This window comes from Cynocephalus volans, chromosome 3, assembly GCF_027409185.1.
Source record: "Cynocephalus volans isolate mCynVol1 chromosome 3, mCynVol1.pri, whole genome shotgun sequence".
NCBI lineage: Eukaryota > Metazoa > Chordata > Mammalia > Dermoptera > Cynocephalidae > Cynocephalus > Cynocephalus volans.
Genome location: NC_084462.1, coordinates 89,130,060 through 89,147,843, shown reverse-complemented (window position 1 = coordinate 89,147,843; position 17,784 = coordinate 89,130,060). Strand labels below are relative to the sequence as shown.

General features: G+C 34.9%; 1 protein-coding gene across 3 annotated transcripts in view; it reads right to left on the bottom strand.

Moving 5' to 3' along the window:
- SECISBP2L (SECIS binding protein 2 like) overlaps window positions 1–17,566 on the bottom strand; it is a 49,799-nt gene extending 32,233 nt beyond the window's left edge. For all 3 annotated transcript variants that reach the window (XM_063091114.1, XM_063091116.1, XM_063091115.1), the window contains exons 1-7: window positions 17,408–17,566; window positions 10,454–10,632; window positions 7,800–8,124; window positions 6,210–6,339; window positions 2,215–2,444; window positions 1,899–1,923; window positions 1,440–1,555 (exon numbers count right to left, since the gene is read on the bottom strand). In XM_063091114.1, coding sequence (XP_062947184.1) covers window positions 1,440–1,555; window positions 1,899–1,923; window positions 2,215–2,444; window positions 6,210–6,339; window positions 7,800–8,124; window positions 10,454–10,632; window positions 17,408–17,431 — 1,029 coding nt within the window. In that variant the 5' untranslated portion in view covers window positions 17,432–17,566. The remainder of the gene's footprint in view (window positions 1–1,439; window positions 1,556–1,898; window positions 1,924–2,214; window positions 2,445–6,209; window positions 6,340–7,799; window positions 8,125–10,453; window positions 10,633–17,407) is intronic.
- Between the last annotated feature and the right edge of the window lie 218 nt (window positions 17,567–17,784).

Here is a 17,784-nt window from a genome sequence, read left to right as displayed (position 1 = left end):
GGGAAACTATTTTAATTTAAAAGGAAAAAAAGACTCTGCCTCTCAAAAATCAAACAAATATAAACTTAAGAAGAGTACAAGGATAACAAAGCATCAGACTTAGAAAAGAGGGTGACTCATTAGCTCAGTGGGTTAGAGTGCGGTGTTATAACACCAAGGTCAAAGGTTCAGATCCCATACTGGCCAGTTGCCAAAAAAAAAAAAGTAGAAAAGAAAAGAAACACACTGTCAACATCTGGCTCTGGTTATTTTGGAATGAAGACAGATACAAAATAAACAAAACAACACAGCAGACGTATTTGCATAATTTTCTTTTTTGTTCGTTTACCATTCCTCACCATTTTTGAGACAGAGATAAAATGTTTTTCATTTCTGTATTATTTCCTCTCCGGTGGGCTACTAATATCAAAAGCAACAGTACAGATACTGCAAACTTGGCAGGACTAGCAGTTAAAGTTTCAACAGAAAATTTCAGCACTTAAGTAAATATTTTGTGGATTCTTGTTTTAGCTCTTTTATTTTTAATCAAATAAAGGTAGATTGCTTCACAAGCCTGCCACAAACAATGACTTATTCTGCAATAACCACAGGGAAAAGGGCATTATCCTGCTTATTTTCCTGACTGCCTAAAATGATGTTAAGGCAAAGGAAGAGGCAAGTGGTTGGTATATTTAATTCATTAGTAACTTGCTCTTATTTCAGTTCATCTAGAGATCTATTCATATGATAGTTTTAATTCCTTAACTAGACTGAAAGAATCCAGGAAGGTTATCTAATAAATGAAAAGGAAAAATACTGATCAATACACAACTCCCTGATTACACAGCCAACCAATGAAGAAAGATATAGTTAATGAAAGTTTGTGGCAGTGTATAGCCCACTCTGCTTGTACTGCAGCTAGGACCACTCTTGAAAGCCTTCAAGAAGCTGTCCAATCTGGCTACGTTATAGCACGAGGCTGACATCACTGTGGCACTTCCACTAACACAGAAGGGTGTTTATAATCGAGTAAAGATACATGTAAAGCTGCAGTACTTACGTTCAAAGAATCAATACTAAGGCATAAAATACTTAAAAAATTTTTATATGGACAGGAAAAAAACATGGAGATGAAGCAAGATTGGAGAGCATCCTTTTTTTCAAATTATAAAATATTCAAATATATAGGAAACTAGAAAAATGGTATCATATACAGCCAAATGTACACTCACCACCTTCATTCAACATTTTACTATTTTGTTTCATTATTAATTTTATTGGCTAAGCCATTTTAAAGTAAGTTACAGATATTGTGATAGTTCACTTTTAAATAGCTCAATATGCATCTCCAAAAATTAAGAATACTGTCCTTCATAGCCACTATAACATTATTATATTTAATAAATTTAAAATAATTCATCTCAAAGCTAATCAAAAATTTCCCACCTAATTCAAATTACCTGTGAATTATTTCTTTGTTCAGTTTGCCTTCCACCTCTAGAAAATGTTTGGGTTTTTTCCATCCAAGGTTTTTTCTGAGTTGCCTGGCAAGTTACATTGGACCAATTTACACCACCTGTAACAAGTGAAATTTAAAAGAATTATTTACTTACAAAAGATGCCAAAACCTAAATTGCCCTCTAATTCATGTACTGAAATTCAGTCACTATAAATGTAATACTAAAATTTTTTCTATTAACTTTAAGTAGTATTTCAGTTCTTAGTAACACAGTGTCATCTTGCTGAACAGATATTTTCTCAACTTGATCAGCAAAACTGTACTTTCACATTAACTTGAATCTCCCAAAGATTTCTAATTTTTTTTTTTTGCAGTATCAGCAAGCTTCATGCTTAAATGGAAAACTTGGACATGGACAAAGAAGAAAGTATAGCAAAAACATCATACAGAAAATAAGTACCTGCACATACAGATGATTCCACATGCTAAAAAGGAAACAAAAAAAGACAATTATTTTCTACCTAAGAGTCAATATTATTCACTTTGCAAAATGTTTCATAATTTAGTCTAGTGTGAAGTTTGCTTATTGCGATCTTAGAATACTTCTCCATAAATGAACATTCATATTATTAATAATGAGATATATAAAACACATTGTTAACTATCCTATTACTATATGAATTGTTAACAAAAATAGATACTTCAGCTTTAGCAGAGGACACAAAGATAACACTGTTATCAACGACTGATAAAGAAATCAAGGCAATGTTACATACGTTCATGGTCCCGGAGTCAGGATTTCTCAAAGCCCCCGCTGTGGGTTGGTTGTTGCTGTGTTTGGGACTGCAATAACCACTGTCACTGTCAATGTCGGCTTCACTAGCTCCCTGCTCACTAGAGGATTCAGCAGTGGGGTGGGATGCTCTTCTCCTTCTACCTTTGGACTTCCAGAGCATTGTGGCAGTACTCTCCGAGAGAGACTTGTTAGCAATATCTGATGGGAAATCTACAAGGCAAGGGAAGTATGACAACTCTTTGTGATGACCAGATTGATAAATTCTTGTTAAATTATCATTAAGGCTGTAAGAAAATAAAGATATCAAAATTCGTAAATGGAAAAATAGGCGACAACTTTTTGAAAAGATTAGTAAAAGGCAACATGTTCCTGATAAGTTGGTTTATAACATGTTTTTATTATGAAAAGAGAATAAAGTATTTATATCACTTAAAACAACCATCAGCCATTTAAGAAAGAGAACATCACCAATCTTCTGAAGTCCACTGTGTGCCCCTTCTACCACAGCATCCTCTTTTTCCCTCAGAGGTTACCTCTACTCTAAATTCTGTGTTCACCATTCCCTCACTTTTCTTTTACAGATTTACTATGGACTTTTTAAAAACTTTATTTAAAAAAAAAAAAATCATACTGTCCACATTCTTCTGTGATTCTCCCCACAACTACCCCGTATTGTTTTTTAGATTCTGATGCATGTGGCTATAATTCATTAGTGTCACTGAAATCTAGAATGCCTTTCTATGATTACACCATAATGTATTTATCCCCTGTGATACATTTGGGTTGTTTTGTTATTAATAACAATACTGCTGTAAACATTCTTATATAGACACATTTATATACATGTGTTCATGTGAAAGTCTGTCCAAGGTAAATACCGCTGCGACTCAGGGGATGCATGCATCTAACTTTACTTAATGTCAAATCACTTTCAAAGGTGGTTAAAACAATTTACACTCCAAGAGCAAGATAAAAATCTCTCTACTGATCCACATACTCACCAAATACTTGATACTGTATTCTAGAATATAATTTTTGCAATCTGTTGAGGATAAGAAGGTGACTCATTGTGAGTTTCGATTCGCATTTTTCTGCTTTACATAATGCAATTGAGCATCTTTTCTGATACTTTTACCTGCTAATGTTTTCCCTTCTATGAAATTCCTGTTAATTTTACTTTTGGATTACTTGACTTCCATTTTTCTAAGTTATCTGTTTCTTATTTTTTTATTTCACAAATTGTAATCACAGTAAGACATTTCCCCTCCACCCAAAAAAGCTCTTACAATCTTCTCTCAACAAATCACAAGTTTTCCTTTTTCTACATTTCTGCCCATCAGTATTTTTTGTACAGCATTGACACAATTGTGAGTTCTGCTCTGCTTAACATGTCTTGTGTTAGGACAAGTCTTCATAATTATACTCTAAGATGGCTCTATATTATTCCACTGAGAGTGTAACCTGTGTTTTCATGACCTGTCGCCTGCTACTGGACACTAAGAAGGTTTCATTGTTTTTGTTGCACTGGTATGACATGCATCTTTAATCAAATAGCCCCTTCTCTTTCTGGGGGGAAATTCCATTTGGATACATTCACAGGAGTGGGATGACTGGGTCAAAAGAAAGATTCCTATAGTCCTGTCAAACTGTTTCAACACTGTGTCCCAAGGGCACTAAGGATGGGGTGGGATCATTTTCTTATTGATTCATATGAATTCTTTATATACCTTATACTAATCATTTGTCAGTCACACGCATGGTAAAAATCTTTTCCAAGTTTGTGGCTTATTCCTTCACTCACTTTTAATAAACAGAAATCCTTAATTTTAGAAAGAGTTCCCTCCCTGTAGTTATTAAGATATCTAGATATCTGCCTGTATTTCTTCTACCATCGTTTTTTTCCCATTTAAGTCCTTAATTCATCTGGAATAGATCTGTGTGAGGAACAAACTAGGGATCAGGAATGCTATTTTGTCATTTTCCACACGTGTTTCCATACATATGTGGGTTTGTTTGGGGGCTCTCTGTTCTGTTCAATTTTTGTATACTTGCACTGATAATATAAACCTATAGGAATTAAGAGGGCTTGATAAGTATCGATATCTAGAGGAAAAGTTCTTTTCCAGGGATGTCTTGGTTCTTCTCAGCCCACTGCTCCTTCATTTCGGAATTAGTTTGTCAAGTTCTGCCCAAATTCCTATTGGAATTTTTATTAGAACTGCATCGTATCGATAGACTAACTTAGGGAAAACTGACATTTACAATATCCAGTTGTCCTACATGAACATGATATTTAGGTTTTTCTTAATGTTCTGTAATAAAATCTTATGGTTTTTGCACATATGTCTCTCACATCTTCTCTTAAGATTTATTCCCAGAAACTCTGTATTTTTGTTGCTATTGTAAACTACATTTTTTTAAAGCTTGTCGGCACACTTAAATGCAACTAACTTTTGTACCTTATATCTAGCCATCTTATTAAATCTTATTAAATAATATGAGCTTGTATTCAAAAAGTAAAAATTCGTTACAAATGGAAAGATATATTCCTATTAAACTATGATACTTAATTCTATCTCTGATTGATACCAACTAATCATCAGAAATTATGAACTAAAAAGTAAAAATACTGATAGAGGGCTGGCCAGTCAGAACAGTTGGTTAGAGTGCGGCCTTCTAACACCAAGGTCAAGGGTTTGGATCCCCAGACCAGCCAGCCACAAAAAAAAAAAAAAAAAATTTACAGATAGAATGTACAATCTTTTATTCAAATTATGCCTTCATCTTTTCATTTTCTAATTTTTATGTTTCAGAAGATTGTCTTTGTAGTTGCTTAATGAGCAAACTAAAGAAGGATAATTTTTAAAAGCCTTCCCAAGGTTGAAAGCATGTAGAAATGGGTTACTATAACCAGGAATGACCAAAGCAGAAAACTTTGTAATATATTACACTGTGATTCTTTTCCATAGGTATTCCAAGCATTTGTCAGAGTCTGTTAATCTCTCACTGCTTTATTGCCCACAACCCACACAATGACTGTACTATCAGGAAAATTGTTTTTTTTAACTGATTCCTAGATCTTTTCTTTGCTCCTAATGGACCTAAGCAATTGTAAAAGGATAAATGTCCAAAAGAAAAAGTACAGCCCAAATAAAATAAAGGATAAGCCATCATATTCAAACTAGACCTTATTTGAGTGGAGGCTATGGAGGGATTAAAAGGCTATTGTGCCTTTGAACCGATCTAATTCATGGCCTTGGATCATTAACAAGAATTTTTTACCAGTTTCAAGAACAATGTTTGAGAGGAGATAGATATCTACTCTACAGATAATAAGCTGAGATCTGAGATACAAATTGGAATTTCATAATATGAACTGGAAAAGTTAGAATATTGTAAGAATATTAATCTTGTATATTACCAGGATAAAACTTTTTAATTTAATGCTTATACAGTCCTCTAAATATTTTTGACAAAATGATATTAAACTACTTCAAACTTTTTACTTGACAGGATACAGGTGTCACTCATAGGTCTAGTTCAGATCTATGATAAAATATGGCACAGAAAACTTGCTAAGTTCTTTCTAGAAGTTTGTTATAAGACATTAGGATGTTTTATAAATGGTTTTAATCTAGTTATAAAAGATGTACAATTTTGATTTCTACCAAAATGAGTCCCTCAAATTTCTACCATATCTGCAAAACTCCATCTGCGATTTCTAAAACGCTCCATTACTAAGAGGGAAAAGGAAACCTCAAACCTTGTTTAAAACTGTACATAAGGCAGTAAGCAAGATGAAAGAACATTAAGGACATGGATGGTTTTTTCCTTCCTAAAGAATTTCACAAACTGGCAAGACAAATGGAAAGACGGAAAGTCTAGAACTCTGAAAAGTGGTATAATTCACAATTATAAAGTCACTGAATGAAAACAGATAAAAATCACTGATGTATATATAACAATATACCTTACCAGTTTGCTGAGAAGCATCTACCAGGAGCACAATCTTTGATCGATTATCAGGACCTGCTGCATTTGTTTCTTTCTGAGTAGCTACATTTTTCACCAGTGGCTTTTTGCTTTTTATATGCTGCTGTATAAGCTGTTGATTTAAATTAAAAAGAACCTATTAAATGTACTAAACATTATAAAATACAACTAAATATATGTTCCAAATTAGTGGCTCCCACTAATAGGGTTACTTTATTTGGTTTCATGAAATTATCTGCTGCAAAGCATAATAGTCTAAATAACAAATTATACAAATATTTGTATGCTATTTTTCAAATAACCATTAATATTACTATGATTAATAACATATCAGCTAATTTGTAAATTTTTATTTAAAAGGGTGGCAACTTATCCCAAGGCTAAATTTTAGTTTCGTAATAGCAATGACTTGCCAAAAAAAAAAAAAATCCTGCTTCAGAGTTCAAAAAGAAAATATAAAAAATTGATCTCTTCCTTCACTTTTTAAAACAGTCACTGCTTAAGCGCACAGCCTTGTGACACCAAGGTCAAGGGTTTGGTTCCCCATACCAGCCAGCCACTAAAAAAACAAAAGAAAACTGGAATGCTTCCATGAACAAAGACTAAAGACTTTTCAAAGCAACCTCTGCTGCTTTTTGTATTTCAATTTGTAAAAATTATGCCAAGTGGCAGCAAAAACTTCTCCCTGAAGAAGGTGGGCTAATGGAATCTGGGGAAAGCATCAGCTCCTTGATGACACAGTCATAAGATGCATCTAAGAAATCACTCTTCTATCTTCTTCAAAAACGCTGACCAGAAGCATGAAGCATGTTTTTCTTCTTCTTAGCTTTGATATTAAGGCTAATAAAAGCAGGCTTTTAGGTAAACAAATAGTTATCTAGAATAAACCTTAATTCTCTCTGATTTCAAGGCCTTTTTTTTTTTTAATTAATAAAAAAGCTGGTCCTGAATAATAGTTTCATATATTTATCTTACATTTCCTTCAGCTCTAGGAGACCTTTTGTTCACATAATAGTTAATCACCACTCAGATAAAGTGTTATTCCTACTAAAACTCCATAGAACAGAAAGAGAAAAGTTGAAGAGATCTAATCAATCACAAATGTTTCTTTCCACAGTATCTCCTGCTGACTTCTGAAGATTGAAATGTCTTGAAGTACATTAGCCATTCAACACTACTAGCACAGGATCTACACCAACCACTCATTAATGTTGGTGTCACCATGCAATTTTTATCACTAAATTAAAATAATGTGGAAAGACTTGTGCATTATATTTATGTAAAACTCTCTAAAGGAACATGAAGTTAACTAAATCATTTCATCAATCAGTACTGAGAAACGATCTCTCTATCCCAAACCAGAGATGAAGGGAAAAAAAAAAAAAAAGAATGAGGAACAATAAACACAGGAAAAATTATTTTACAAATGATGTATCATTAACCATTTTATATCAGTGAACAAAATGTTTTATAATAAATTCAGCATTCAAGGTCAATACAAGTAGGAAACTACTTATACTAGAATTAACAACAGAAATATCGAATTTAAAAGCCAATCAAAAAGTCACTTACTTTTGGTACCACGGACCCTCTGTTACCATTTCTGCTTCGATGACTGGACAATGGGAAGACCTGTCCAAGCTGATTTGGACGTTCTGTGCATTCTGTGGTTATAGCACTTACAGTATTTGCAGCCTGGAACGTATTGGAGTAAGGTGTAGGAAAAGGATGATAGAAACCCATAACTTGGGCACATGGTGCTGGCATCAGCTGATAATATGTATACTCTGTCGAAACAGGTGGCTGAGCAGATATAATGGGGTAGGCAAGGTATGGTCCAGTAGGGTTTGGATTGGGCTGTTGCCATCGTATATCACTGTTATATAAAGGAAATTGTCTGCAGAACCAAATAAAAAAAAGAACAAATCTATTGACAAGTCTAAAAATAATACCAAAGCAAAACATCTCAACTCATCTTAATAAAAGAAAAAACAGTTTGGAGCAGTGGCTTCATAATAATCCTGGGAAAGGTGACAAAATTAACATCATCTTATAAATTTCTTTGCTATAATTAGAGATCATAATGTACATGTAATAACAATTTTTGGGGGGCGGGGGGGACCGGTAAGGGGATCGCAGCCCTCGGCATGGTGTGGTCTGCACCACGCTCAGCCAGTGAGCACACCGGCCAGCCCTATATAGGATCCGAACCCGCGGCCTTGGCACTACCAGCACTGCATTCTCCCGAGTGAGCCACGGGGCCAGCCCTACATGTAATAACAATTTAAATGACAGTATAAAGGAATCCAACCTGATAGTTTTACAGCATTCTACATACCATTATTATTTGTGAGTCTGCTCTCACCTTCTCAAGATATTTCTGCCTAAAAGTTAAACACCTAGCTGCTGGATCTGCCAACAAGGGTAGTCCAAAGTTCCCATCCAATGCTAACAACTGTGACAGTCTTCTTAAAAAGCAGAGTAAGGTGATCATTACATAGGGTGATTTAATTCCTCTAACTCTCATTCTTCGGCTCAATCCCAAGGCCTCCTACTCCTCACTTGATATTCCTCTAACCACTTGGCCAAGTCCAGCTCTTCTGCTGGCTCCCCTCCTTGGCAATGGAAGCAGGCTCCAGGTCCAAGGGAAAGAGGAGAAGAGAGAAGCCTGTCCACTTACATCTTATGCCCAGCAACACTTCTTCTAGTGTGGTTTCTATAAAGCACCAGCAAGATTCTTCCTGTCCCAGCAGCTTCCTCACAGCAAGATTCTTCCTGTCCCAGCAGCTTCCTCACCAAAGGCTACTGCTGATGAATGAGTCCTAGGGAGTGGGTAGCTGAAGCATAGAGCCTTTCCTCACTACTCCCATGACAAAGCAAAATGGAAAAATGTTCACTACCATATTTCTATGAATATTTTAAAATAATCTCCTGGGTGGCTTACTTATAAATTCTCAAAGATTATTTGGTAAGGCAAGAAAACAAATTAAATTTACAATATTGTACACTTGGCCATTTTGTCAAACAGGAAAACAGTATTGTTAAATTCAGTTTATGGGGCCAGCCCCGTGGCTCACTCAGAGAGTGCGGCGCTGGTAGCGCCAAGGCCGAGGGTTCGGATCCTATATAGGGCTGGCCGGTGCGCTCACTGGCTGACCGTGGTGCGGCCCACACCATGCTGAGGGTTGCGATCCCCTTACCCCCCCCCCACACACACAATTAGTTTATGAATCATCTTGTACACTGTCCAATATAGGTCAAACATTTTTTATATAATGCTAACTTCAACTGAGAAGGATCCCTTAGTTTCTGTTTGTCCAACCCCAAGACTCTTTATTAAGAACCTGAGAATATTAACTTGAATATATAATACATGAGAAGGTAGTTTAGTGGCCTCATATATCATACACTCAGAACTTCTCAAAGAATATGCATTGGCACACTAGTGTGCCACAATGGGTTTTAGATGTGTGAAAATATTGATTGCCTCAGCCCCTAGAGATGTCTGGGCAGAGCCTAGAGCCACCAGCTGCCTCATCCATTTATCCCATAGTGCTACAGAAATACAATTTTTTGTGTAACATAAGTTGAAAAAGACTGAAAGAACTTTTGTACAGCAATAAAATGAACTACACCAATGAAATGCTAATCACTCAGACAGTCTAAGCAGGGTTAGAAAGGCTATCATAACAATTACAAGTTATGCCCTAACCACTAGGGTCACACATTATCTGAACTGCAGGCATTTTGCTAAATCACTCTGATTATAGCATGGATGTTAAATTTAAACTAAAATCAGAGTCTAGAAATGTATGCAAACTAACCATGAAAGCTTTGAAGTTAAGGACTATCCCTGGGTGTTTTCTTCTTATGCCAGAGACTATCCTGGCAATTATGAGATTAGACATTTAATCTCAATAAAGGGTTCACCTCTTTCTGAATATTTCATTCTTCCCTTTCGGTCAATTTATTTCAAATAAATTTCAAAGACTTAATAGAGAAGAAATAGCCAAAGACCTCCATTTTCTTTCGGAAAGAATGAGAAAATAATCCATGTTAACAATTTTCAAATTTCTACATCATTTGGTTTAATTTACTCCCTCTTAAAAAATAGAGGAAATGGTTAATGTTTAGAAGTGAAAAAAGAAAAAAATTAAGAAGTGTGTTTTACCAACTTCTATATTTCTCCCTGCCCCCAATAAAGAAAATAATAATAAACAAGTTACCTATTAGACTGGTTTTCTTGCACAAATGGATAACAAGTAATCAGGTAGCTGGGAATTGCAGTTGGTTCTATACCAGAAACACTTCCATTATCATTTGGGAGAGCCATAGGGATCATAAATGTATCAGGATTCTTCTTCTGAGGAATAAATGGCTCTACCTCAGCTGACAGCTTGACATTCTTCAAAGAGAAGGTGAAATGCATTAATAAAAAATGAGCAAGCAACTTAGTACAAATTCATAATTTAACAGAAGAGTCAATCTTTACGAACAGTAATTAAGTCTTAATTAGGTCTCTTCTTGGTATTCATGAAACATCCAGAAGAAACAGCAATGTCAGTTTAAAATAACTGAATAATGATCGAGTTATTTAGACAAAGCCATCAAATAAAATAATAAAAAACTTTTACTACATTTCAGTGAAATTGTTTCTTATATAAACAAAGCTGTTAAAACAATCAAGACAACAAGGAAGTCATACTTCAGGGTCTAAAAATAAAGCTGGTAGTAAGAGAACTAGCTCTTCAGACAAAAATGTGTTTTTAACAAATTTTGTTAGAGGAAAAATCATTAAATGGAGTTCCAAAGCGTAATTATATTTGTTTGATTAGTCTAAAAAATAGTCTATTTCCAACCATTTCAGGAAATTAGAATAATATCATTAAATTAAAAAGAAGGAAAATGTTTAAGACGAGTGAAAAAATACTTAAGGAGAAAAAACTTCTCTTTCATAGTTAAAACTGGGTAAAATGACAACTACTTCAGGTTCCCAATAGACAGCTGAGCAAACTAAAATAATCCATAATATGTACTCCATTTTAGTTTAGTTTCTATCTTTTCTTATAATAAATCTACAGAGATTTAAAAGACATATAAAAGAGAAACATACAGTATTTAGGGATATAAATGTGGGTGACAAATATATAAAGAAAAGTAAATAAGATCCATAAAAGTCGGGAAAGTTCTATGACCTAATTAGGGTGAAACTTACAAGGTGTTTACTTTACAATGATTCATTAAGCTGTACATTTGTTTCAGGCAGTTTTCTATGTATTAAACAACAAATTTAACATTTTAAATTATTTTTTAATCTGTAAGCATATTCTGCAAAAACAGAATGTTAAAAACCACATAAATATTATAATCTAAAAAGATAGTAAATACTTTTTAACAAAACAAGTGAATGTAAGCCAGTGTTTTAACCACTCAAAACAATTACCTTAAAAGCAATGATCCTAACCAGAACTTTTTCCCAATAAATCCATATGGTAATATTTATTAGAATCTTCCACCAAATCACAGTTTTGAGAATAAATTTTAGGCATGTTTCTCAGAAAAGTAGTAACAAATCCAAGAAAATCTTAAGACAGACAATATATTCAGTATATAGCCTTTATTCAGAAAAATTAAGTTCCCTAAAAACAATTAACTAACTCTAAGTATTAAGAAATGCTTGTTAAAAAAAGAGGGAAAGAGGGAGGGAGGAAACAAAATCTAAACTATATAGCAGTATAATTCAATGTCTTTTCTCCCTACCTGACTTAACTCTGAAGTCTATATTTGTACTATTAACCAAATCTGAAGTAGATATAATAATAATAAGAAATATTTGTGAACTGAAGTTGGTTTTTTGAATTTTAACACAACAGGCAAAACCACCTTCAAACACTAACAATGTAAGTTAATTTTCACTTTGTAATATTCAGTAGAACCCATAAGTTATTTACATAGGGTACAATATATCAAGCTAATAAATATTTCCCCAGTTAGGAAAAAAGAAAGCTGGCTTTCAACAATAATGCACAGATAATGGAAACTTGCTTCATATGTGTTTATACATATACATAAGAGGGAAAATTTAAATCACATTTTAACTGCACCAAAAACGTAATTTTTAGGATTTCTTTTAATCAAAAAGTCTTTTGAACATATGAGAACTCCCTAAACAGTTTTACAAATCTGGACTATTAGACATGGGGTTTTTTTTGTTTTTATTTTCTAAAGCAAGGAATATTGGTACATCAAATTCTCAGTCTAAAATGAAAAAAGGAACCATACTAATATAACTCTAAGTACATAATTTTAAAATAACACTTTTCCTGACATCCCCCCCGCCCCCCAACAACAACTCATAAATTACTTTGGGTAACAAAATACTCAAATTCTTGCTCAGGTCAAAAGTTGCAACAAATTTTTACAACAGTCCAATCTGCACTTCACAAAAAAAGAGTTTTATGAACTTAGGTAACCCACTGTTCAAAGGAGGTTATGCATAACTTATAATTGTCCACACATATACACACTATATACCTTTAAATATTAAAGTTTGTATTACTTTCTATTCTAAGTGCAATTCTAAATACCAGAGTTCAACAATAAAACTCACAGACACTGAAATGATCCTTTGTTTTTAGCAAAAAAAAAAAAAAGAGAGAGAGAGCGCGCGAGAGAGAAAAGAGCTGCTATAGTCAACAGCTGCACAAACAGAAGATGTCACTAGTAGGAACAGACTGGCAAACTTTCTCCTATACTTACAATTTTGTATGGTTTCAAAAATTGTTTATTGTGGACTTTGCAGCCTTCAATATTTTACATCAAAATGTAGCATCTGTTGTTCTCAGGCCAGGAAAGCAATATTAAGATCCCAAACTATTCTTAAAATTCCATGTTAATAAAGCCCGTACAGATAATATATTAAGTAAGCAACAGACTCTAACAATATTTTAATTACTATATTAGCACAGAAATAAAAAAAAAAGTCTTTCATAGTGGACAACAAAATGGTATGAAAAAATTGGACTAGGTACTTCATATAATGTTATTCCACAGCTTGAATTTCTGCGTACAGTCCGTCTTTTTACTTCAGCCAAGATTTATTTTTTAGAGATTAGAAATTTTATAGCAGGGAGTTGTCTCCATAAAGTAATGAAAATATAAATAAAAGTCTAATCATTCTCGTACTACTACTTGCTTCCAAAAAAACCAAAAACCAAAAAACCAAAAAAACCCCCCAAACCCCAACTACCTACATAGTAAAATTATCTTTATCTTTCAGAAATTATTTCAGAATTTTCCAAATTAATGAAAAAATCATAATAATCACAGATAACTCTCTCTGAAAAAATATTTAAGCATGGCCAAAGATAAAATAAATGTCTTCTGAAGGAAAAAAATGATTAATGCTTAAGAAATACCTGCTGGCTGCGTTCTTTTCTGATTGGAATAGCTTACACTGAAAGTAAACCAGTTGCCAAAACAAACTGCAGTAGTTATATGTATAAGATTTGCAAGACTTCAGAAAATATTAAGAAAGAAAATGAAAGTATTTAACATAGACTCTGCCCACTTGCTTTTCTATTCATACATTTTCTCCTTTTTCTTAAAACAGACCAAATCTAATCCTGCTAAAACTTAATGGTACTTTTCTAAAAACCAGCTTTCTAGATTTAATATTAGTTTTTAGGTTATCTAATTTATTAATTCCTGTGTATACATTTATTATTTTCTCTCCTGCTTTGACATGGGGATTTTCCCCCTAACTTCTTGCCTTGGATGCTTTTTATTTCCTTTTTAAAATGTTTAACAATGAGAGCATTTTTATGACTATGCACTTGCCTCAGAGTACAGCTTCTGTTACATCCAACAGGTTTTCATAGTGGTATTTTACTGTTACTACTTTTCCAATAACTTGTCATTCTATTTTTTATTTCTTATGTGACCTAAGGGCTTGAAAAATGTTTTTGTAAGTTTCCGTATGGTATTTTCTCTAAATGAACAAGTATATACTTTATTTTAGGTTATAAAAGTATTATTTTTAAATCTGATGATTAGGTCACTTACTTATATCTATATATAAATGGGCCAACTGAAGTATTACTGAGTAATAAATAATTCATAACAACTTATTTACAATACATTTAGTTTGGAGTGCTGCTACTAGTTGAAGTTTACAAATTATTTTAAGGAAACATTTATAACCCAGACAATTTTATATTCGCATTTGTTCACCTTATTGGGGAACAGCATATTGCATGAAATCATATTCATTACATGTTTTTCTAACAACTAATGACATTAATAACCAACAATTTTATAAATTCTTTTAAAAGAACTTACCTATTGTGAATGTTCTAAAAATTAAGCCAACATTTAAGTTATTTGTGATAATACAAAAGAGAATGTAAACCTCAAGTGTTCTGTCACTTCTATGCTCATTGTTTATTAAAAAATCTCAAAACACTACCATAAATTTCCTAAAAATAGAAACACCAGGTCTTTATAAACAAACGTAACTCTGAGATTTATTCTTCACATCTCTTCACACAAGATTTTTTTTTTAGGTAAAAAATGCATTATACCAAGTAATATCTGTTTGTTGAACATCTAACTCTGGCAGTTAAAACTAAGCTTCTTGTTTTGATTTGGGACAGTCTTGCTAAAAGAGAATACTCCTGAGATTCTCTTCTGGTTATAACAGTTTTTCAAACAGTCATTATTGCAATTAAGATTATCCACCTAGCACTGTATTCCCAGTAATTTACTTTTTATGACCTTGGCAAAAATACATAAAATTTTTCTTTTTATGAAAAGATTTTATATAAAAAATGAGACATTCACAAGAACAGCAACATGAATGCCTTCAGGCAAAAAAAGGTTTAGATTTTTTTAAAAGTTACACTTATGCAGTACTCCAGAGATTTAATTAGACTAAGGTAAAATGCAGAAACTCTGTACTAAGTACTATTTTTAAAAAACTCAAACTTCTATGAATTGCTAACCACTACAATATTATACATAATGAGTAAGTTTTAATGCTGTAGGCATTTCCAGAAATTCTGATTATAAGCCAACACTGGTTTAAAAGGAAAAAAATATTTTGTGAGGAAAAATGGAAATTCTGCACATACCACACACACTTTTTAATGACTTTTACCTATCAAAGTTCACTTCAGTAGTGAATAGAAATAAACAGTATATTCCAAATAACCTGGAAAAGCCATTACATTACTCCATGGTACAGTGGGAAAAAAAAATCAAGAATCCCACAAAGTTTATAAACCTCAGCCCCTAATCTACCATCAAGTTAATGGTTCTTAGCCTCGCCTTTGAGAATGTGATGAAAATAATGAAGTCTTGCCCAGAAAAATGCATATGTAAAAGGAAGCACACTCCTTCCAGGTCATCAATGGACCCCTGAATTATCTGCCAGTAGTTTTCACTAGACAGAGCAGCGTCACTTCTCTGGATCTGTTTTCCGAGTGTACGGGAAAAGTTTCAAATTACTCTCTCAATTAGAGTTAGGCTGGGGAAGAGGTAGGAGGTACCGGAAGATAAAAAAATCTTCAACAGAAAACCTTTTTTTTCATAATTTTTTCCTATTAAGTTTCTACAAGGTGTTTAACAGGCCATGGACTTTGGAAAGATGTGGGATGAAAGAGGAAGAGGCTCTCCAGTTTAAATAAACTCACAGCACTTGCTGTTAAGAAAAATCACACACAAACAGCTATGCTAAACGTTACCAACTAAACAGTTAATTACATTTCTTCTAAGATGAAAGGAACTATAAATATACACATGGTAGTATTACTGGTTATAGTTCCGGCACCTGGATGAAGGACCAAAATGTTGAACCCCTTCATTAGTAATACACATACAAGGAAATGGTTCAAGGAAATTTCCTGTTCACTTGGCAGGCTTTGAAATGTCAGGTATTTTTGATACATACCTTCAAAATTCTTTTAAAAAATTAAATTGGATATAGGCTCCACATCAGTTTTGCTTGGTATTTCCACGTATTGTTCTATAAAACTCATTTGTGTTTTCAGAGTTATATTAATGTAAAGCTTTTTTTTTTTTTACAAAATTAAAGTTTGTGTAAAAACAAATATACACAATTAGGAAGGAAGCTGTGCTTTTCCTGTTAAAAGTCTGACTTCAAAATCAAAACTGGCTCTAACTACACAGACATATACAGGAATTTGGGAACTCTTGGCTCATTTATTCCGGTGCTAATTATCCATTTGTAAAATTAATAGGCAAATCACTAGTCTCTCTTCCTTGATCTATCTGCCTAGTTCATCATGAGGCAAGGGCTTTAAAGAGGGATTGAAGAGTGAATAAAAAGACTTCAAATTAAGCCGTTTCGTAACAGAGATCTTAACATAGAAAACACTGGGGGGAAAAACTATCATTTTAGATTATTCTTCATATTGTCATTATCCCTGCCTCCCTGCACCTACTAGCATGGATAATCAAGAATTTGAAGCAGTTAAAAACAAAATAGAACACTAATGGGACTACTTTGAGAATACGAAAACGGGCTCGGAAATGAACCTATGCTCCTACACCCTTAAAATATAAGCTCAATTTTTAAAAAACACTAATTACAATTTCTGCAAAATAACTGGATAGAAGGACAAGGGGAAACCGTAGTATCACCTTTTAAAAGAAGACCTCACAAAAGCCACTGCAAAAACCATGCTTCGTTCAACTGAACGCAGATCTCTGGGCCCATGATCCGTCTTCATCTGTAGCTAACACATTCTGTCTTTATGGGTAAGAAGCCTTCAAAGGCCTTTCCACCTTGAAAACACATTCCAGAACTGAAGGGAAGGGGGGAGGCGGGGAATTCGTTGCAAGTTTTAAACCTTCCTCTGAGGAGAGCACGGACAACTTGGAGCCTCTGGCCCCTTTCACCAAGCCGGGGAGGAGAGGCAACGGCGAGCCCCCAGTCCGAGGATAACCAGGGCTGGAAAAGCCCCCAAGCCCGAGGCAGCAGCTGGAACAACACAGGAAAGCGGGGCGCTGCCAGGCTCCCCGGCGAGGGGTGTTTGTGCCGGAAGGAACTCGAGGACTCCGGCCGCTCGGGGCCCCACGCTCGGGGTCCTGGGCCCGGCCTGGAAAGAAGCGGCGACCCCCAACCCCCAGCCCGGCAGGCCCAAACCGAGCCTGCGTACCTGGTCTGTGGGGGTTCGATCCATGGCGCCTGTAGCCGCAACGGGCCCGTGCTAGTTGGTGTGAAGAGCGCCTCGGGCCGCTTTCTCCATGGCCCCCCGCTCGGGTCCAGACTGGCCTCTGGACCTCCGAGCCTAACCGGCTGGCCCCAACCCCGAGTCGGCTACGCCACTGGCGGAGGAGGAGGTCCCAGCTCCGGGAGATCGAGGAGGCGGTGGCAACTTCGGGGAGGGATCATCTGGGACGGAAACCGAGGAGGGCCCAACTAAGCTGGAGGCGTAGTCGGAAATGGCGGCACGCGAAAGGGGGAGGATGGGGGAGGAGGCAGAGAGGAGCGGTGGGCGGAGTGACGACAAATGGCATGAGCTGGGTTAACAGG